Here is a 21,944-nt window from a genome sequence, read left to right as displayed (position 1 = left end):
CACGCTGTGAGGAAAGCAACCCAGAGCTCTGAGCGTAGCCACGGAAGTGGAGGAAAACAGCGGAGGAAAAACCGTCAATTCAGAAAATCAGCAGCAGCACCAAGTCACCTGGCCGGGAAGGCTCCGGAGGCAGAGCTCGGCGCACCAACCCACACAGCTCCGAGCTGCCGTGGGGGATTTGCAGCAGAAAGAAAAGACGAAGCAACAAGCGTGTCCCACACACACAAAACCTGCTCCCAAGCTGGGTTTAACACCACCTTGGATGTCAAACGACTCACATGGGAGCATGGGTGCTTTGACAAAAGGACAAACCCTTAAGCACCTCGCCCTCCGCCCTACATGCAAAGCCTTGAAGCCCCCGCAAGCGCAGGAGCACCCAGCACCAGCTCTGAGCCTGGAGGAACACACACGGGACAGAAGAGCTCCGCCAGGGCTGCTGACACAGGCGCTGTTTTGGGGACAGCTCTCGCCGCTCGGCTCAGGCGATCCTCCTGCCCACGGCCGCTGCCGCGCGGTTCGACCTCGCACCGCCATCCCCCTGTCAGCGTCGGAGGAGTTTGTTAGGAGGAGCCCAACTTCAAAGCTACAGGTACAAATCTGTTGCGTTCTCTACTTGCGGAGCTCATTCAGGAGCAAGAAGCGCGGCCTCGGGGGGAAAAACGGGGTTCGCGTCCGCGCGGCACCTCTCCCTGCCTGGTGGTAAGTGCGCGCCGAAGTTTCTGGCCAAGGAACCCAAAGCGGGCAGAGAGGAAACAGCTCCACTGCGAGAAAAAAGACGGAAAATTCCCCGTGCGTTTCCCCTGAGAAGTCTTTAGGGGGTTGCTCAGAGGCAGGCGGGCTTCTCACAGCTACCCTCCGACAACGCTCCCAGCGGCCGCAGACCACAGGTCAGCGCTCCGGCTCTCCAGCTCTGGGCCTCGGTTCAGGACAGGCGACGGAAAACCAGCAGGCCAGCCTCGGTTCTGCCCTCCTCAAAGTCTATCACAGAACAAGGAGGCTGCAAATTTGCTTTTTCACCAGCAGCCTTAGGCCTCAAGGCATGGAAACACCCAGCCGTGTTTTAAAACCAAAAGCGAGCTCAGCGCACAGCCGCTACAAATATAGCCAGGAGCTCTTCCAAGAAGTCCCGATTGCAATCACGAACCTTCTCCCAAGACATGCAAATCGTGTTGAAAAGACAAAAAAAAAAAAAGGCTCGTTCCACGAAAACGCCGCACATCCGAACCCCAAATCTCACAGGTAAGCGGCTCCGCAGATCCCCCAGCGCCACGAAGGAAATCCCTGCTCCGCTGGGCGAGCCCTTCGGCTCCCCGAACAACAAAACTCCTGCTAACCACGGAGGAGCTGCTGTGTATAATTACAAGCTGATTAGCGTTACAATATTTCTCCTAAGGCGGCGAACTTTGCTCGGCAGTTTCAAAAAAAGCCCGAAGTGCCAGCGCAAACAGGCCTTGGCAGCGCCGCCCGTGGGACCCACCGCCACCACCTCCTCCTGCGTCCGAGCCCCAGCTGCAGGGAAGCCCCGACCAACCCCTTGAGCAAACAAGAAGCCAGGTTCCTTCCCAAACGAGGGTCTCTGCCACCCTTCCTTACAAACCTGGGTACAAACAGGTGTAAAAATCTGATCAGACCAGCGCTGAAGTACCGCAGGACTGCCCCACGCGGCTGATTAGGAAATTATCTCAGCCCACCGTGCCAGTTTAAGTGATTTACCCAACAAATCTAAGCAACAACAACTAGCAGGCATATTTCTTGCTAGAAGCTCATTAAAGACAGCACTTCGGGAGGCAACAGCAATAGCTCAGTCAGAGCAGAGCACAGGACGGATATTATTCTGCTGCTGCCCAGGACTCAGCTAGATAGAGACACACACATTAAAATGAGCTGTAAATTTATTTTACAGTTATTAAACTTTTATTAAACTTTTTCACAGTGCCGGACTAGGGACTGGTCAACGTCAGGCCCACCAGACACTCCAGGCAGACCTGACCGTGTTCCTTCAGTCCAGAAGAGAGGGCTGAGCAGCACGGCAAGGGCAAGAAGCAGAAGGGACTCCTCTTCCCACGGGGCTAGACACTTATCCCGACAGCCAAACATCCAAGTGCTTCCTTCGTGCCACTCTCCCACGTAAACAACTGCTGCGACTGGTGTCAGACACTGGGTCAGCAGAGAGGGGAAGAGGCAGCAGATTCCCAGCCCGTGGTAACACGTGGCTACACGAGGGCAGGAGAAGCTGGTTCGGTCCCCTGGGCTTATGGGCGCGCACAGCACGCACCGGGCTGGGAGGCTGGCACAATCCCATTAATCCCAGCCATGCCTGCACCCCAAACTCCGGGTCAGAAGGCAGAGCCTGAGCCTCCTGCCCAGGAGCAGAAGCTCCCCTTCCCCACGCCCTGCCCCAGCCAAGGCCCTCATCAGCCCCATCCCTCACCCCAAGTCACCCCAAAAACGCATCCCCCCACATCCCCGCTCTGCAGAGCTGCCTCTAGGCCCTGCCTCCGGCCCCCACACCTCCCTGACACACAGCACGCGGCCCTGTGGCACCCCACAGCACCCCCGGACCTTCCTGGGCATCTCCCCGGGCCTCAGCCTGCAGCCCCCGGCCTCTCCCCTTGCTGCAACCCCCTGCAGCTCTCCCTGCTCCCACAAACCCCTCAAAGCCCCCCTGCTCCCCCAAACCCCATTCCTGCCCCACCGCTCCCCCAAACCCCCCAAGCTCTCCCTGCTCCCCCGAACCCCTGCAGCCCCACTCCTTTCCTCAACACCCCTCTCGCCCCACAACTCCCCCCTCAAACCCCACTGTTCCCTCCACAACCCCACAGCTCCCCCAGACCCCACAGCTCCCTCCAGCCCCTCTGCTCCCCCAATACCCCTCTGTTGCCCCCCTAGACCCCACTACTCCCCTCTCAGACCCCACTACTCCCCCCCCCAGACCCCACTACTCCCCCCCCAGACCCCAATATCTCCCCCCAGACCCCTCTGTCCCCCCCCCAGACCCCCATATTCCCCCCCAGACCCCCGTATTCCCCCCCCAGACCCCAGTGCCCCCCCCCGGGGCTCACCAGTACTTGAGGATGGCGGTGACCTGCAGCGGGTTGGGCTGCTCGGGGTACAGGCGGCGGCACTCGCCGTAGATCCCGTGCAGCCCCGGCGGGAAGAGCGACGGGAACGAGCCCGAGCCCGACCCGGAGCCCGGCCCTGCCGCGGGGGCACCCCCGCCAGGCCGCGCGCCCTCCATGGCGGCGCCGGCTGCTCCGGTTCCGCTCCGGTTCCGCTCCGCTTCCCGGCCCCGCTCCGCTTCCCGGCCCGGCCCGGCCCAAGCGGCGCTGCGCGGCGCGGCGCTGCGGGAGGAGGGGGGCGGGCCCCCGGCTGCCATGGCGACGGTGATTGACGGCGCGGCTCCGCCAATGGCGGCGCGCGGCGCGGAGGGCGGCCGCGCCTCTCCCCCCTCCCCCCCTCCCCCCCCCGCCGCGCCGCTCTGTGAGCGCGACCCCTGGTGGGGGGGGTGGGGGGGCTGTGAGGGGATCCATGGGGTCTGGGGGGGCTGTGAGGGGAGCTGGGGGTTCTGGGGGGGCTGTGAGGGGAGCTGGGAGGCTGTGAGGGGAGATAGGGGGGCTGGGGGGGCTGTGAGGGGAGCTAGAGGGTCTGGGGGGGCTGTGAGGGGAGCTGGGGGGCTGTGAGGGGAGATACGGGGTCTGGGGGGGCTGTGAGGGGAGCTGAGGGGCTGAGAGGAGAGATATAGGGTCTGGGGGGACTGTGGGGAGAGCGGGGGGGGCTGTGAGGGGAGCTGGAGGGGTCTGAGGGGAGCTGGGGTGGCTGTGAGGGGATCTATGGGGTCTGGGGGGGCTGCGAGGGGAGTTGGGGGGGCCTGGGGGTGGCTGTGAGGAGCTAGGGGGGCTGTGAGGGGATCTATGTGGCGGGCAGGGGCCGGGGGGTCTGAGGGGGGCTGGGGGGTCTGTGAGGGGAGGTATGTATGGGGTCTCTGGGGAAGTTGTGAGTGGAGCTGGGGTCCTGTGAGGGGAACTATGGGGTCTGAGGGGAGCTGGGGGGAGATACGGGGACTGTGAGGGGAGCTGGGGGGCTTGTGGGGAAGTGAGCTGCTGTAGGGGGAGCCATAGGCTGGGATGGAGCCACAGGGGTGTACTGCAAGGAAGGTCCTGCGGCCGTGAGGGAAGGCAGCCCCCACAAGGCCTTTGGAGCAGCAGGATACTGGCTTCAGGGAAGACGAAGGGGCAGCTGCAGGATGAGCCCTGAGGCTGGGGCAGGAGCCCTGGCAGGGGGGATACTGGGCAGAGGGCTGCCGTACGCCCTCTGCCACCCACTCAAGCCTCCGCAAATTTTCCCTAAAGAACTGAGGCTGTAAGCTGCTGCTCAGCAGCCACTTCTGTTGGACTTTGTCTGCTGTGCGCCTTTCTGTATTTGTAGGTAGCGCAGAGGCAGCTCAGAAGCGATGCAGAATGAGGGGGAGCCCCAAGGCTGTCTGATCGAGGATCTTAACCTGCACACTGCACGCTCTGAAGATGCGCACGCCTGCGGTCCCACAGACCTCGTGTGTAAGCGTGAGCCGGCACATGCTCAGCACTCCCGCATGCTTTGGCGAGGGGAGCGTGCTGCTTTTCCATCAGCGTAGAGAAAACAAGGACTACCGAGTGCGGAGAGGTTAGGATGGGCACTGCTGCTTGTTGCATTTATTTAAATATTTGAGAATTTACTCTAAACATGCCTTTTATTGCAAAAATAAAGTAACTCACAATAAAATTGAGGCCGTGTACAACCAAGAAGCTAGCAAGCAGACACCCAGATGCCTATCCACGAGGGAAGGAGGCAGCAGCTGTTCCAGAATCGCTGCACCCCACAACCACCAGTGCCCCCCCGTGGCTCTGTGCCACCCCTTTTTCAGTCGGCCACAGCCCACCCCCCCCCTTATTTACAACTTCCCCGTACTACAACTCCCAGCATGCCCCGCTCCCGCCACGCCCTCCCGCAGCACCCCGCGGGGCCAGGACTACACTTCCCATCACACCCCGCGGCCGGAGGAATACATCACCCAGCCGGCCGCGCGCCTCCCTTCCGCGCATGCGCCGCCGCCGGCTGGGCTGTTGCTCCCTGACGGGTGGCTGCGGCGGCTGCTCGCCATGGAGTCCTACGACGTGATAGCGAACCAGCCCGTCGTGATAGACAACGTGAGTGCGGCCGGTGGCGCGCCCCGGGGCCGGGGGGAGCGGGGAGGGCCCGCCGGCAGCGATCCCTTTGTCATCGGGGGCGGCCGCGCCCCGCCCGCTCCCCCCCCCCCCCCCCGGCCCGGCTGCCTCGGGCCCTCGCCCAGCGCTGCGTCCTGGCGGGGCGGGGCTATGGCGGCTCGGCGGCTCGCGATTGGCTGAGGCGGCTGCCTGTCACCCGGCGGAGGGTCGCTGCCCTTCGCCTGTGAGGAGCGGCCCCCACCGCCGCCGAGGTGCGTGCTGGCGGGGCGGGACGGAGCGCTCCCATTGGTTGGCGCGGCCGTCAGTCAGCGCCGTCACCTGCCGGAGCGGGGCTCCGCCCGCCCCGCCTCCTGCGCGGAGCGCCTGCTCTCATTGGCCGGCGGGGCTGTCCGTCAGGAGGGGCCGGGCCCCGCCCGGCCCGCTTTGTGCCTTGGGGGACAATGGGGCCCGGCTCCCGGCGTGCTCCGCGGCGGGGCCTCGGCCGCGCTCCCGGCGTGCACCGGGCGCCGCCCCTCACACCGGGACCTCTCACACCGGGACCCCCGGGCCGGGACCGGGACCCCCCCGCGTCTCAAATTCCTGTCACAAGTTCCCCGCCCGGCCCCAGCCCCAGCCCCTCAGGGCTCTGCCCGGCCTGGGCCACGTTGGCCGTGGGGTGTGGCGGCCCTTATCGGCCGGTTGGGCCCGGCTCGCGGCGCTGCCCCTCAGCAGGCCCGCGGTGGCGGCTGGGCCTGGGGTGGGTCCCGGCCGTCACCTGTGGTGCTCCTGGGCTGCTTCTGAGCAGTTTGGGGTGGCCTCCTGAGGGAAAAGACGAAGGAGAGGGAGGAGGGAAGGGATGGGGAGGCTCGGAGGGAGCCTCCTCAGCTGAGTCACGCGTTGACGCCCCTCCCTTCTGGCCCCTCCTGTCAGCGATCCAGTTCTGCCGTTTCAGAGGGTCAGTGCTCGCGCTGCCTTCTCTGTACGTCATCTTAGTTTCTGCCGAATCCTTTCACCATATGACATGTGTGCATGCTAGCCGAGCACATCTCAACCCACTGCTTTTTTCACAATCTGAACGATTTATAGATCTCAGATCGAGTCAGTTCTTCCAACCTTTTCTTTATTATCGGCCCCAGTTGCCTCTCTACAACCGGAGCTCTCCAGTACGCATTGTTGTTGTTTCTTCCTCCGGAATCACAGCGGAGAGATTACTGGGGACTTAAAGGCAGGGCTTAGGTTGATTGTTCTTAGAAATGACTGGAGTAACATTGATCCTGCCGTGTTGCAGTGATTAGCTAGCCGCTAGTTCTTCCCAGGCACTGTGAGGACAAATTTGTTGTGATACAGTCACGTAATAGCAGCCTCTGCCTAACAGCAGCCTTTTTGTTACTTAGCACAACGATTGCTCGTTATCCCTGCTTCAGACCTGAAGAAGGGTTCATGGTCAGAAACCGACTGTTTTGTCATTTTAACAGCTGCTTTTAAAAGCTAATTCTTACTCTTGCCTTTCTGATAAATGAGTTCCCTCCGTCCCCTCCCTGTATGAGCTGTGGAATGAAGCAGTTGTTGTGAGATCTGCCTTCTGTGCTTGCAGGCTGTCAGCCGATGAGCCCTGTGGTGACGTTGCATTTTTGGTGCTCTCGTGAGCTCAGGCAGGGTGGGAAGCAGAGCTGCACAGAAAGGTGGTGCCGCTCCTGCTGCCTCAGAGTTGCCGACAGCTTTGCAAGGCTGAACGCTGCCCTGCCCATGGATGTGCACCTGCGGGAGGACGGGCAGGGGGAGCTGAGGTACTGAGCTGGTCAACAAGCCAGACCCTCCCCGTCCCAGTCTGCCCCAGTATCCCGGAGTGTTCCAAAAGGATGTTCAGGTATGTGGCCACAACCTCAACCACGACTTGTTTTCTGTGCCAAACAGTAAGCTCAGCTTCCCGATTCCAGCAGGGAGTTTTGTAGCGTACAGTGAGAGGCTGCAGTTGTACCCCTGCATGATCCGATACTCTGCCCTGTCCAGTAAGTCACTTCTGAAACACGTGTGACCCCCTCTTGCACTCCAGCAAGTTCTCCGTGGAATAAATGTCCCGGGAGCCCTGGTGGACAGAAGGCACGTGTTCGTAGACACCGTGGTTCAGCTGTGGCCTAGGCAAGCGCAAGTTCCTTGACCTTCATGGAATTGTCTCCTCTTTCATGTAAAGAGGACAAAATTTGGCTTTGTTGTCTGAGCGGGGGCATTTTAAACATCAGAGCTGTCAGTAAGGGCTGCCGTGTCTTTGGTGTGGCTTTGATCTTATAAAATGTGCATCTAATAAAATAGGTTTAAAATATGAGATGTGCATTCTCCGTAAAAAGTATTACATGGGAGATTGGCTTTTTGATTTCTATTTAAATTTGAGTCCGAAAGGCGTTGAGGTGGGTGAATCGATAACTGACTTTGGCCACAGAGCTAGCAGGAGAGGTATGTTCAGCCACCTCAAGATATTCATGATAATTTTCCATGAGATTATTTCACACACGAAGGCCAAGGAAGATGTGGTTCCTTTATTCTTTTATTTATTTATTTATTTTGCTCAGATAAAAAAAGAAAAGAAAACTGGCAAGGAGGATGAAAGCCCAGCCAGGATTGCTACTAGTGGAAGGATGTTAATTTGGAAATTCTTTTAAGTTTTAATAAATCGGAGGTTATAAAAGAAGGAGGATGCATGGTATTTTTTTCTTGTTTTTCCTTTTTTTTTTGTTTGTTTGAAACAAAGAGGAAAAACCTGCTCTTTATTTTAAACTTTCTTAACTGTCTAGGATTATTTCAATGCTTAAACCTTTTCCTCTGTCTCAAAATGAGACATAGGAGTCTCAAACTCATAGGATTCTCAAAATGGGGTATAATAAATAGGTCTGCTCAGTACACACACAACTTCAGAGAAGTAAGAAGTTCTGAAGACAATTTGAATGGCCAGAAAGTGCTCTCAGGTCTCGGTAGTATGGAGACAGCAAACTCGCTTTGTGCCCAGGCGCTGGGAAGCACAACTCTGCTCCAGTCCCATCTTGCTGGCGCGTTCAAAACAAACCTTTGTCTGTAGCTCCAGCAAAGATCGCTGAGCTGCCGACACATTCAGCTGACTTTGAACTTCGGTATGTAAATCTTAAAATGCACAACTCGCTGGGAAGCTCACCAGGACGTGCGGGGTAGTTTCTGGCCTGGCATAAAGCAGTTTTTCCCCCCCCCGTGTTAAAATAGGAACATCGTTGTTCTGAAACCATTCCCCAGCAGCAGAGTGTCCTGGCAGGAAGATCAGTCATTAGCTAGAACAAAATATTCGGTAAGAAGGATATTCTGGTGGGGTTACCTTACTGTATTTGATTCAGGGATTTTTATTTGTTTATTGGTGTGGGTTTTTTTGTTGTTTTTTTGCTACAGGGCTTGACGAAGGATGATATTATTTCCCAGGTACAGAGTTTATAAGCTGGATAAGGAAAATCAAAATAGTGTTTGTTTTATTCCTGGCTTTGCTTTGAAGTGAGGGGCCAGGGGAGCGGCCGTCCGAGGGGATGGCATCTGAACACTTCGTGGGCTGCCTCGTCCCACCTGTGCCTGTGTGTGCAGGCGCTGGGAGATTTGCCAGGAGACAGGAATTGTAGGATGCAGCCCTTCCACTTCTGCAGAACTAGCTTTGTCCCCTTGGCAGGGCATCCCCCATATTCTTCTCTTGCAGATGCGTCCTGGCAAACCTGCCCCTAAGAGTTTTAAGGCAGGAGCAGCTGGCCCCCGTGCAGGGCACACCAAGTACACCTTGCAAAGCCCGACCCCTTGTCTGAAACAGCCGGCAAAGTGAGCTTGGGAAAATCTGCTCCGTAGCGAAACTTGGGCGCTCCTGCGAGCTGCTCAGTGCCTCGAGATGTCGCTGGTTTGTGCAGGACGGGGTGTGGGGGGGGGGCGTCGGCATGGCCCCACGCTGGATGCCTCCGGAGCCCACCCAGGGACAGAGCGGAGGGGCCGGATGCCCAGCCCCAGCCCCCTGCCAGGGGCTTCCCGTGGGTGTTTCACCCACCCCGAGTGGGCTGCTCGTGCTGCCTCGAACGTCACAGAAGCTTTTGGGATTTGCTCCTTTTCGACTGCCATCCCTCATCTCATCTCCCTTGTCCCTTTTAAACAAGCCCCATCCTGTCAGCTGCTTTTCCTGCCTCCAGCCCTTCCTCTTGCAGGCTGACTGGCACCTTTGTCGTTTCCAGACCGCAGTCCCTTTTAGTTCCCAGTGTCTTTTCTGATCGGATTTCTGTGACCTGCCTCCTGAGCGCTAGCTAGCCTATCCCCCTCCTGAATTTCTTTCTCCTACTCTCTGCTCCAACTCGTTTCACACTGCCTACTCCCTTCTCTGACTTCATCTGCTCTACCTTCATCTTCTCCAGATCCTCTCCCTCTGTAAGGCTTACAACCTTGATCCTACCCGGTTTAGCAGTGGCCCTCACAGCTGGCAGGGTTTGGTGGCTGTTGCACGGCTTTCTGAAGAGCTCTCCTCCACCCTGGGAGCATTTAAGATCGACAGAAAACTGCAGAGCTGGGATTCAGCCTCGCGCACCTCTAACACGCTGCAGAAGCAGTGGAATTGGTTAGAAAAACACCTGCACGGGGCGGTGTTCGGGCGTGCACCCGGAGCCACAGCAGGATGCTCCTGGAGCTTGTGCCCTGCGCGACGCATCCCTGCCAGGAGGGTGCCAGTTACTCCCCTCTAGCGGCCGAGCCGGTCTGCTGGCACCTTCCTGTGCCAGCCCTGCCCGCAGGATCCATGGGGAGCTTTATCCCTAGTGAAAAGGAGAGGATCTGGCAACGCTGATGTACTTTGCTGCTCTTCTAAAAGTTGGGAAGGTGACTGAGTGGTAAGCTGATGTATTTATCTGTTCCTCCCACAGGGCTCGGGTGTGATTAAAGCAGGTTTTGCAGGCGATCAAATACCGAAATACTGCTTCCCGAACTAGTAAGTACTCCTGTTCAGTTCTCAGTACCGTGAACCAATTCTTTGATATGTGGAGGGGAAGAGTGGTCTGGTTGTGTTACTGGGTAAATGAGTTAGGCACTTTTTGCCTGCTGTACGGAAGCGTCAGGGAGAGAAGATCTCTGCTGTAAAGCACTTGCAGGTTTGCAGGGGGGACATGGGACATGAAGGATGATCTGTCACTTCCTCAGGCTCAGCCCCCAAACCACTACAGCTTTGCAGGATTCTTTAGTCTTGAGACATTAGGTCGCCACCAAAAAGACGAAGTTGGGGCTGGAGGTGTGAATCCTTCTGCATTCCTTCGGTGTGTGGGCTGAAGTCTTCATTCCTGCCAAACTTCCTTGGAGGTTTTCTGACAGCTTTACTGGAAGAAGGACTGCTGGATCAGGAACTTTGAATAGTCACTGGCTGTTATTTGGAACGGGGTGTTTTTTTAACGGATGTATTTGTTCTGACCAATGCAGACTCAGCTGTATGGTGAAATGGGGTATGGGACTATAAAGGTCTGACCTGAGGAGCCTGCCTGAGGTCGAGCAATATCATGGGGGTCTGTCAGCTCAGGCCGCTGCTCAGTCTAGCTGTGTTTACCTCAGGCACTGTTGGAATCCTGAATCATCAGGTAAAGTGTGGCCAGACTCAACTGGCTCATGTCCTGTTACTTCAGAAGTGTCCACAGTCTGCTCCCTTCGCTTCTGATTCTGGGATTAGCTCACACAGAGCCAACCTGGGTCTGTCTGCACCTGGGAGTGCCCTCAGACTGTCATTGCTGTTAGAAAGCTCTGCCTGGGGCTGAGAGGAACAAAAGGTAGCAAATTGTTGGGCACACCTGAGTTGTCTCCTGAAGCATTTATACTTTTGCCTCTGTTGCAGTGTGGGGAGACCAAAGCACGTTCGTGTTATGGCTGGTGCTTTAGAAGGGGACATTTTCATTGGTCCGAAGGCAGAGGTAAGAAAGCCTGTGTTACTGCACTTCCCCATGTGCCTTGCTGTGCTGCTGTAGGAGCTGCAGCAGTCTCACTTGAAAGAGCTGGGGTTCCTTGGGAGCAGGGTAGGTCTGAAGAGCAGAACAGATTGTCGCTTTTAAGTGTGTCCAGTCTGAAGTTGGAACCTTCATGAAATTTTTGTGCCAACCTGCTGTCCACAGACCTTTTCCTCAGTCCCAGTTCATTTTCACAAGTCCTTCTGTTTCTCTCCTTTTTTCTAGGCTACTTTGTGGTCTGTATGGTTACATCCCCGTCTTCTTGACTGGGAACTTTAGACATGGACCCTAGTGGGTTACCTTTTATCTCCCTGGTGTGGGCAAGAGGCTCTCGCTTTCCACAGTCGTGCCTTTGTCAGCAGGCAGTCGTTCTGGTCTCACGTTTCCCCTGAGCCCTCTGAACTACATTCTCCAGTATCACCCTGTTATGTTTTATATCGTGGCCGAGCTGGTAGAGCAAAAATAGCATTTGATAGGTGTCTGTACATTGGCTCGAAACCTGTTAGGATGGAATGCGCTCTGCAGACACCATGCGTTCCTGATCTGTGTAAAACAGCCTTGTTTAATCTTTGAGTATGCTTCTCTGGAAGAGATGTTTGTGATTAACGTTCAGTCTTCACCCTGTACACTGGAGATGTGTTGGTTTTCAGTGGAGTCGGAAATAAGCGAGTCTCTCAGGTGAATTTGTAGTCGTAATGCTCAGAAGTGAATTGTTTCAGCCGCCGACAGGTATGCTGGATTGTCGTTTCTGTTTGCTCAGGAGCACAGAGGTCTTCTCTCGATCCGATACCCGATGGAACACGGCATAGTGAAGGACTGGAATGACATGGAGCGCATCTGGCAGTATGTGTATTCAAAAGACCAGCTTCAGACGTTCTCAGAGGAGGTGAGATGTCTCGTTATGTGATGACACCAGAGTCTCTCCTTGCTGTGCATAACACCGGGAGGCTTTGAACTTCAGGAAGAACTTGGGACTCTTCCTTTGTTCTTTCTAAACTTACCTGTTGTTAAATTAAGCTCTTTCACCTCTCGGGAGATGCGAGAAATGTCCAAGAAGAATTCCTCCCCATATCTCATGTTCTGGCCTGACTGAAAATTTGACTTTCAACGTTTGTTGTTCGCACACTCTCTAATATATTCTGCTCTATGCCAAGTGCTCCTTACTTTTCCTGTTTTGCCTGTGCATCAGGCATACCCACTCAGCAGTGACATAATTTGAAGTGAGGAAGGAGAAAACCACAGTCGTGTGGTTTGGAAGGAGCTGACCAAAAATTATTAAATGACTGAGAGTAAGAGGTTGTGTAAGTGGAGAAAGAATATTTCTTCTGCTTACACATGCCAAGACCCATACGCCTTTACGCTTTCTTAGGGGCTGTGTTTTTTGGGCAGTCTGGCTGACTTTTGGTACAAAGGGTCACCTTGTTCATCCTTAATGAAAAAGGGTCACTCACAGGGCAGATTTCCTAAGATGTCTTCATAACTAGACCAGAGCCCTGCTGGTCCCCCAACCTAGTAGCGATTATTCACCGTCTAGCAGAGCTCACTACCTGAAGTTACTCCCTTCCACATGTCTTGTTCTACTCTTGGTTCCAAAAGGGAAACAATAAGCAGATTTTTTTTGGGGGGGAGCACGCATCTAGCTGCGTCCTGGTTATTTACAGCACAGCTTTTTTTCTTTACCAGCATCCTGTGCTGCTGACAGAAGCACCCCTAAACCCACGCAAGAACAGAGAACGTGCTGCTGAGGTGTTTTTCGAGACTTTCAACGTGCCGGCACTATTCATCTCCATGCAAGCTGTGCTCAGCCTGTACGTACCTCTCATCTTTGATTTGCGCTTGTGAAATGTTTCTTGAAATTTATTTTATTTGTTCCCCAAACCAAAAACAAACAAAAAACAGGGAAGACCACACAAATGTTTGACTTATCTCCTGTTTCAAGCATAAACTGAATTTAAATTTTAATTTCTGTAATAGAGTTCACAGGAATTGGATGAAATCTGATGAGAACTGGCTGTGGGGATTTTTTATTTTTTTTTAATAGCCTGTTTGTGTGACATCTCTGCTCCTAGAGTTGGGTCTGGTTGTGCTGCATGCTTGGGGCTCACCTTTAATTGCTCTTTTTGGCTCGATGGTTTGTCCCTTCACTAGGTATGCTACTGGGAGGACCACGGGGGTGGTGCTGGACTCCGGGGATGGCGTTACCCATGCGGTTCCCATTTACGAAGGCTTTGCCATGCCTCACTCCATCATGCGGATTGACATCGCTGGCCGCGATGTGTCCCGCTTCCTGCGCCTCTATCTCCGGAAGGAAGGCTACGACTTCCACACAACCTCAGAGTTTGAGATTGTCAAGACCATCAAGGAGGTGATGTACTGTCTGCTCCTGTGGTTATCCAGGAAGGGATTTCTGCCCCAGGGAAGTTGTGACTCTCTGAAATACAGTGGGAAGTGCCAGCCTACCTAGCTCTGAACCTCATTTCTTTTTCTACCTGAGGGAGAGCAGAGCCTCTAAGATGATTAAGGGACTGGAGCAACTCTCATGTGAGGAAATACTGGGAGGGCTGGGAATATTGAGCCTGGAGATGAGAAGGCTGGGAGGGTTTTGTCAATGTGTATAAATATCTGAAGGGAGGGAGCAGAGAAGACAGAGCCAGACTCACTTTCATTTCAGTGATGTTCAGGGACAGGACAGAAAGCACAAACTGAAACACAGTTTCTGAATGTAAAGGGATTTTATTTATTTATTTGTTTTAATGTGAGGGTGACCGAGCAGTGGCACAGGTTGCCCGGAGGGGTTGTAGAGTCTCCCGGATGTGATCCTGGGCAACCTGCTGTAGGTGACCATGCTGGAAATGGGAGCAGCTGGACAAGATGACCTCCAGAGGTCCCTTCCAACCTCAGCCATCGTGTGGTCTAAGATTTATAGCCCAGGTTGTGTCCAATCCCTGCCAAGGGGCTGTACACACTGAGGTGAAGACAGCTGGCGGTTCAGAGTATTTTCCATGTATCTGCACTGCAGTTTCTCAGGTCTGACACCTTTCACCAGTATTTCACTAGTATTACTCTTTAAGCTAAGACTGGAAAATCCGTAACAGGTAGGGATTACGAGTGGGATATTGCAAGTTGCTACTTCTTTCCCTCCCATGGAAAAAAATCCACTTGGCAGCATTCCTATTTACAAAGGCTTCCCTTTCAGTGGCAAATGCAGTGTTTGGTGGCCTTAAAGCTGTGCAGCAGTTTGGAAAGGCATGATTAAGATCCCTGGCAAAGCAGTTACCTTGCCTTCTGTTGTGTTTCGAGAGAAGAGGACAAAGGTGGGGCGGCGAAGAGCAGTTCTGAACTGGTGACTGCTCTGCTCGCAGCGGCTTCGTGGTACCGCCGTGCTCCCACAGCCAGGTTGCTCTCTGATTTCAGCAAGGCTTTGTGTGACAGGGGCTGCCTGCCATTCATGCCTTCGGTACCCAGGGCCAGTCCTCAGCTCAGTACCGCCCATGTCTGGCAGTTACTCTCATCCTGCGAGCCCCACCGACACAAGCTGCAGTTGCTGCAGGTGCAAGCAGCACGTGCAGGTATGACAGTGTCTGTGCACCAGGAGTTGTAGAGATCAGGCGCCTGCAAGAGAAGGCTGTGCCTCACAAGCAGCCTGTTCTGACACACCAAGCATGCGTTGCAATGTGATTGTAGTGTCCTTACGGGACAGAGCAAGAAGCTGGTACTCTGCAGAATTATGCTTGTATCCTTTGTAAGTGGCCAGGGCTCCCTTTGCATCCTGGGCGATAGAGCTCTTAAAAGACATCGTGCAGGCTGTTAGATGCAACATCTTGTACCCGTGCAGTCTTTTCTCTGGACTTAGGGAAACAAAGCAGGGAAAAGTGAGCCAAGGCCTGCTCTGCCTACTGACTACCCTCACCAGTGAGACTGCTGAAGAGGAGCGGAAGCAGTCTGGTGTTCACTCTCTAACCTACGCCTTTTGCCTTATTTTAAGATAAATTTTAATTGGGAAAGTGTAGCGTATTTCTGGGATGTCAGAGCCTGGAACTTGCAGTGAGATTTCTGTGATACTGGTGCTGCTTGTGACTTGACTTGCAAATTGGAAGGGTTGCTTTTGGCTTCTTGTGTTTGTAGCTTGCTTTCTTCTGGAGATGTTTGGAAATTTAGTCTGAATGTACTGTGGCAACTGCAAAGCTTAGATCCCAGACACGGGAGTTTCTCAGTCCCAAAAGCTGTTTGTGATCTATTGCAATCTGTCTGACTCAAGGTTTTTTTTAAGGGGAAAAATTAGGAAAAAAAAATTGGGATGTTAAACAGTTTATAAAAGAAATTACCTTAAAAAGGGTTTTCTGTGAGGGTGGCCAAAGAATGGAGCAGGTTGCCCAGAGGGGAGGCTGTAGATTCTCCATCTGTGGGGATAACTCCAGATGTGACTGGATGCGGCCTGCTGTAGCTGACTCTACTAGAGGATTGGGGTCGGACTGGATGATGTCAAGTGGTCTCTTCCAACCTCAGCTGTTCTGTGATTCTGTTTAGATGGGATTTTTTTTAATCTCCAAGTGATAACAATTTGGAACAGCAAAGCTTAACTATGGAAGAAAAAATACAGGCTGCTGGAGCAGTTTGAAGAGTCAGGATATTTTGTTTCCTATAACTTAAATGTAAGCGGACAACAGGCAGCAAGCCACGTAGACCATGTTAAGAATTTTTTACTATTGGCTATTAGTTATTTCCTCTGAAATGCGATAACAGATTTTGTTCATGCTCCTAATCTGTTGCTAAGTTACCTAAAGCCACCCTTGTATATGGTTAGTGTCACTGAAGGTGTTTCAGGTGCCTGTTCTGCTTTGTGGTACAATAGGTTGGAAGTGCTCTCACATTAATTATCCCATCTGCAGCAGATGGAGATAACTTCTTAAGCAGTAAGAGAGGGATGAAAACAAAAGGTGAGCAGCAACTAGAGCGATTGTGAGTAGCCTGAACGTTTCTTGTTACATGGAGCCGAAGCATGAAGAGCAGATAAGGTATTTTTCCTGATGAGAACCCAAAAGGTCTTTTCCCCAACACAAAGTAGTGTTGAAATTGGTCTCCCCAAAGGGGTGCTTGGATTTTGATAGTTAAGGAACTTAATTTTTGTAGTCAGAAAAGTGTTTATAAAAGGTATTTGCATTTACCCTTCTCACCTCCTTCTCCCTGACTCTGCTTCCTCTCTCAGCGTGCCTGCTACCTGTCAATAAACCCCCAGAAGGATGAGACTCTGGAGACTGAGAAGGCTCAGTACTACCTGCCAGATGGAAGCACGATTGAGGTTTGTGAGGACCACTGTCAGAAGATTCCTCCTGTGATGCACTGGCTTTCCAGAATAGCCTTCTGCCTCCTGATGGGAAACTTAATGCAATGTTGGGTGGGAGAGGGTAATTTTAAAAGAGCAGAACTCATCCCAGGCTGCTGACTGGGGCACTGGAGTTTTTAGGGGAAGAAAACGTTATTAGAAACCTCACTAATTCTTCTGGAAGTCCTGGGTAAGGACAAAGCATGGCCAGGGGGACTGAGAGCTGTTTGAGTGCATACCTGATCTATCAAATCTTTATGTGGATCAGGTATGAACTGTGGGTTGGTACCAGCTTACTGTAAATCCCACTGGGGTTTTGTACATGGCTTCTGTCCTGCCTAGAGCTGCAGAAACAATTGGTTTGAAGAGTGACTTGGGAATACTCCTCAAAAGATTGAGCCTTCTGTAGAATGGTTGAATGAGAAGAAATGCAGGTCTTACCCCCAGCACCAGGGGTGGATCTGCTCCCTTGTCCGCCATTGACCTGCTGTATGGAGCTGAGCAAATGTTGCAAATTATTTTTATAGAGCTTTGATTTAGCAGCAATACAGGATTTATTGTTACTTTTATGGCAAATCACTAGATTGGATTGTGTGCTTCTTAACAGCACTTACTCATGAGCCAATTTAACACCACGATTCAATTGTAGTAAATTCTGCTGAAACAGCAACTTAAAGATTTGCAACAGCAGGTTTCTTTATCTCTTTCATCTGCAAAACAGAAATAGCACCTTTGCCAGAAGTAGTAGGTCAATGTGGTGGTCACTTGGGAGCTAACGATGCAGCACGAGTGTCCAAGAAACTCTTTCTCTGAAGTTTTGCCTAAGAGAGAAAGACCCAAACTTGAGACAGTGAACTGGGCCGCACTGCGCTCTCACTCTGTGCGACCTTCTCCCCTTGCAGATCGGCCCCGCCCGTTTTCGAGCCCCGGAGCTCTTGTTCCGGCCAGACCTGATAGGGGAGGAATGTGAAGGACTCCACGAGGTGCTCGTTTTTGCCATTCAGAAATCAGACATGGACCTGAGGCGAACGCTGTTCTCCAACATTGTGCTGTCTGGAGGCTCCACGCTTTTCAAAGGTTCCTGCTTCTCTTTCAGTGGGCTGCGCTATACATGATCTCTTTTTCTTTTCCTTCTCCCGTGAAACAGGGAAGATAACCTAGATCACCCAGCTTGTCCTGTGGGATGAGGGCTGTGGGAACTCTGTTCTCTCTGGGGAGTTACTGTGAGAAGCAGACCACAAATTCTCACTCTAATTTTCTGAGTCTTACTCAGAACCAGGGTGCATCTGGCCCCTATTAACTTACAGATATCCTCTGCCAGAACTTGTCCTCCCTTTATCCACAGGTAGACATCTCCAGATAGATCCTGTTTTTCCCATTCAAACCCTGTTCTGCTCTACAACGGGGCTGGATGCAGCTACTGAGGGACAGAGTCTGTCGTGGTAGTGTTTGAGGTCTGAGTGAGGCAAGATCCGGGTACTTCTCTGGCTGTGTTCTGTGCTTCTCCGAAGTGGTTTCTTTGTGAGATCTGGAGTGGGATGTTTAAATAGGACGGTGTAGGATATGGCCACATTGTTAGTAGATGGAACTTGGAATTTTGCTGAGGGATTCACACTACTTTGTTTTTGTCTTGTGCAGGCTTTGGTGATAGGCTCTTGAGCGAAGTGAAGAAACTAGCTCCGAAGGATGTCAAAATAAGGGTAGGAGCATTCTCTTGGGTGTTTGTCACATGCTCTGTGTGTTCTTCTGGGGCCTTTGTCTTCTTGAAAGAACTGTGCTAAAAATGCTGCTGCCACGTGGTGCAAACCAGCAACAGCTTTCCTGGAAACAGCCCAACAGTATCTGCTATCGTGATGAAAACCTGTGTGGTTTCATCAGAGAAGGTAGCTCCTCTGACAGCATGCCTGTCTAGGATCCTGGGGGTGGTTCTGTGGGGGACCTGCTGGGTGCCTTTATGGTGGGAGAGGTCGTACCTGTGTGTGTCAGCTGTGGGGAGGGCAGTGTGCCAGGAGGAGCAGGCTGGAGCATGGAAAAGTACTGACTGATTCTCTGCTTCTCCTAGATATCGGCTCCTCAGGAGAGATTGTATTCCACGTGGATCGGGTATGTACTGCATGCTGCCGGGTCTTCCTGTGGGATGAGGGCAGGGGAATCGCCGTCTGTTGGCTCTCATACCACTGTCCCTCCTGCTGCTGTGTCTTGGAAGGGTGTCATTGCTCCGCCACGTGATACTCAGCCTGGTTCCTGAGCCTGTCTCCATCCATGCCACCAGCCCCTTAGCCCTTTGCATCTTTAAGGCTCCTGCAAGTCCTGTTAATTTTCCTTGTTGTCTTAACCAGTCCAGTTCTGCCAAAGCTGAACAAGCTCGTTGGTAGTAAATGCCTTCGGGCAGAGGCTCTAGGTGCATTTTCCCTCTTGTGTATATCTCTGCCGATTGGGAGAACTAAACTCAGCTCCAGAATCCAAGGCAGTGAGACCAGATCCCACGTGAAGAGGGCTGGTGTTTGCAGCAGCGTCACTGCATTGTTTGGGAGGTGGCTGGTGCCAGACTCTGTGGTGCCAGCACATTTGAGGCTAACGGGAGAGGAGGTGACCGTTCAGAGAGCATTTCTGTTGTAGGAAACCAGGAGCCTTGGCACCTTTCTCCAGCGTGGAAGTGTTGTGCCATAGAAAGAGCTCCTCTCAGCAGAGATGCAGTGGGAGTGCCCCCGTTTTCCTGTAATACATAACATGTCTGTCTCTCCCCAGTGGCTCTATTCTGGCCTCACTGGACACCTTTAAGAAAATGTGGGTTTCGAAAAAGGAATATGAAGAAGACGGAGCTCGTGCCATCCACCGAAAAACCTTCTAGCCCTGGGACCTGTCCTCAGTCTCCTCCGAAGACTCACTTCAGTTCTAAACTCGCTTTTCTGAGTCCGAGTGTCTGAGAGCTGCCTGTATGTGTGTGTGTGCGCCAGCATGCCCCGATGTCACTGAGCAAAGACGACAGCAGCAGGAGGGTTGTATTAATACTAACTTCATATTTTTTTTATTTTTGTTGTTTTTTTTAATGGAAAGGAGAAAATACCAGTCTGAATTTCTCCAGAACGGCCCATTCCTTTTTCATTTCAGTCCCTTAGTTCCTGTGTTATGATCACATTTGCCACTGTAAAACGAGCAAGCGAAAACAAAGGGAACAGCTTAGAATCTGCCTAGCAAGCCAGAAGGGAGCCAACCACTGCAAACCGCTCACGCAGGCTTTAGTCGGCCTGACTGCAATGCCTGGATCGTCTGGAAATACACACCTGAGGCCCCGTAGCTACTTTCTTAGTTAGTCTGCAGCGTCTTCAACATCAGTAGGTTTTTGAAGTTGTTTTTAATATATTTTTTTAATTAAGAGAAAGCACATTCTCAACAGTTAAGCCCGTTTGCCCCCACTGTTTTTGGTGTGTGTGGGTGTGTGTGTGTGTGTGTATGGCTGGGTGGAACTTCTCAGACTGATGTGTGGGTCGGTGCCACAGCTGGAGAGGTCGGTGATAGGACTTAGTTCATATTGCATGGAGTAGAACAAAGCAATCTCTAATCAGCTTTCATTATACTAGACGGTTACTCTCTCATTCCTTGTTTTAAATAACTTTTCTCCTCTGGAAGCAAGTGCCCCAGAGTGGGGGTGAAGGCACTTGTGTGTTCCCCCTCAACCTGCCAAGATTTACAGTACTGAGCGCTCACGTTCTTTCTCTGTAAGAGTTGAGGCTGTTTTCCTCCTCCCTGCCACGTCAGGGCGAAGGGAGCGTGCGTTTTCAGCCAGGCATAACTTGTGTACTATATCCACTTGGGGGCAAAACAATAGTTGGAAAGGTGCGTTGTAATGTAAGAATTGTTTTATTTATTGAAATGTCTGAGTATATCTCAAATACTGACCGCAGCACCTGGGAATCTTGCTTTGGGTCTTCCTTGAACACCTGTTGCCCAGTTGTCTGTTGTTTGATGTTAACACTGTTTACAGCACACACGCTTCGCAAAATAACCAGCCAGCCCTGCATCGCCACTCGGTAACTGTTCTTTAGGGAGCCTCGCTGTTCTCTGGATGCGCTAAAGGAGAGGACAATAAATCACATCAGTACGTTGGTGGGAGCAGCGGGTTTGGGAGCAGCAAGCTGTGGTGGGGGCTGTGTTCTGCTGTACTCTTGTGCTGCTTAGGCCTTTCTGCTCAGCTGCTGGCTGTTCTTCTCTGGAACACCTTCCTCCCTCCTGCAGCGCTGGGAGGGCCCAGAGGCTGGCTTGTGTGGGGGTGTGGCACTGTTCCCCTTGGTTCTGTTGGTGCTCTTCATTTCTTTCACCGCTGATTTTCTGTATTACCCGGCATTTGCAGTGGGCCTGGAGTTGTTTGGTGGCACTTCCTCTCTGTTCCCCTCCTTTCCGTTCGTTTCCACGCATCACCTTGGGGTCACTCCCTCGCCAGAGCTGAGAAGGGGCAGGAGCGGGAGGGTTGCAAACAGCCCTGCTGCAGAGGCTGGGCAGGAGCTGGCGTGTTGTCCCAGCTGATGTGAATGTAAGCAAGCAGCACGCTGCCCTAGCACAAAGCGTGTTCCCTGGGATCTGGGAGGCTGGAGGTAGGCAGGTTGGGTGGTGTGTTCCCAGCTGAGGCCGTGTTGCTTGTTCTCCTACCCCTAGCAGAACAGATCGTGGTTTTCAGCACGGACCCGTCAGGTAGAGAAGAGCTGTCACTGCTCAGCCTCCTTCTGCCAGAAAATAAGCTGCGTTCTTGCTGGTCAGTTGTAACTGTGCAGAGGGGAGGAAGCAAACCCCTCTGCTCACCTACCACGTGCCCCAGGCAGTGCCAGTGATCTCTTCTTCCCCTCCCCAGCCCCTCTGCTGGCCTTGCAGAAGCAGCAGTGCTCCGTTTTGTAAACTGCAGTGACCGGACAGAAAGGTGCCGTCTCCAATCTAGCATTTGTTTGATCTGCCTGACTGTTCCCTCGCACACTGTCCAAACCATGTTGCCTGGTGGTGCCCAGCATACTTAAATAAAGTCATTCATATACAAACCTTAAGCTTCCTGGCCTCATCTTCCCACGCTTGCATTTTTTTAAGGAGGTAACTTGTGTTCTTCTCTTGCCTGTACAGAACTTGCTGGCTAATTGCTGCGTGGAGACAGCACCTGTGGTTCAAGACTGCCTTCAGAGCAGGCTTTTGTGCTGAGGTAGGATGTTCAGGTCTCCCTGGTGGTGTCCAAAGCTGCTGTCCTCGACAGTCATCATCCCCAGAGCAGCTGAGGGGCTGGGAAGCTGTAAGAGGGAGTGAGGGGGAGGGTGCAGGCAGTGAGGGCAGCCCTGGCTGAGCAGGGGTGAGAGGGGTGATGCTGCTGGCATGGGAATTGCTGGTGCCGGCCCAGGTGCTTGCGGAGAACCAGCAGGCAAGCTTCCCTCCCAGGGCAGGCCTGGGAACGTGGTTCAGTGCCTAGGCCTTTGTGCCACCTCCAGAACAAGCTGGTGAAGGAAC

General features: G+C 53.1%; 2 protein-coding genes across 3 annotated transcripts in view; one reads left to right on the top strand and one right to left on the bottom strand.

The window, feature by feature from the left end:
- SUFU (SUFU negative regulator of hedgehog signaling) overlaps positions 1-3,364 on the bottom strand; it is an 84,076-nt gene extending 80,712 nt beyond the window's left edge. Inside the window, exon 1 of one of the 2 annotated variants that reach the window (XM_083844809.1) lies at positions 3,063-3,364. In XM_083844809.1, the coding sequence (XP_083700935.1) occupies positions 3,063-3,238 (176 nt within the window). In that variant the 5' untranslated portion in view covers positions 3,239-3,364. The remainder of the gene's footprint in view (positions 1-3,062) is intronic. The other variant, XM_083844810.1, reaches the window with a different exon arrangement.
- Positions 3,365-5,026: 1,662 nt separating this feature from the next.
- Positions 5,027-21,490, top strand: ACTR1A (actin related protein 1A). The gene is made up of 11 exons (XM_083844669.1): positions 5,027-5,183; positions 10,079-10,143; positions 11,032-11,107; positions 11,901-12,026; positions 12,824-12,948; positions 13,289-13,505; positions 16,347-16,439; positions 17,366-17,540; positions 18,102-18,163; positions 18,526-18,566; positions 19,212-21,490. Exons 1-11 carry the CDS (start codon positions 5,136-5,138, stop codon positions 19,312-19,314), a joined length of 1,131 nt encoding a protein of 376 aa, XP_083700795.1. The 5' UTR covers positions 5,027-5,135; the 3' UTR covers positions 19,315-21,490.
- The last annotated feature ends 454 nt before the right edge of the window (positions 21,491-21,944 follow it).

The sequence above is a fragment of the Anser anser genome, assembly GCF_964211835.1.
Source record: "Anser anser genome assembly, chromosome: 7".
Lineage (NCBI taxonomy): Eukaryota > Metazoa > Chordata > Aves > Anseriformes > Anatidae > Anser > Anser anser.
Note: the sequence above shows the minus strand (reverse complement) of the source record. Positions and strands in the feature narration are given on the sequence as shown.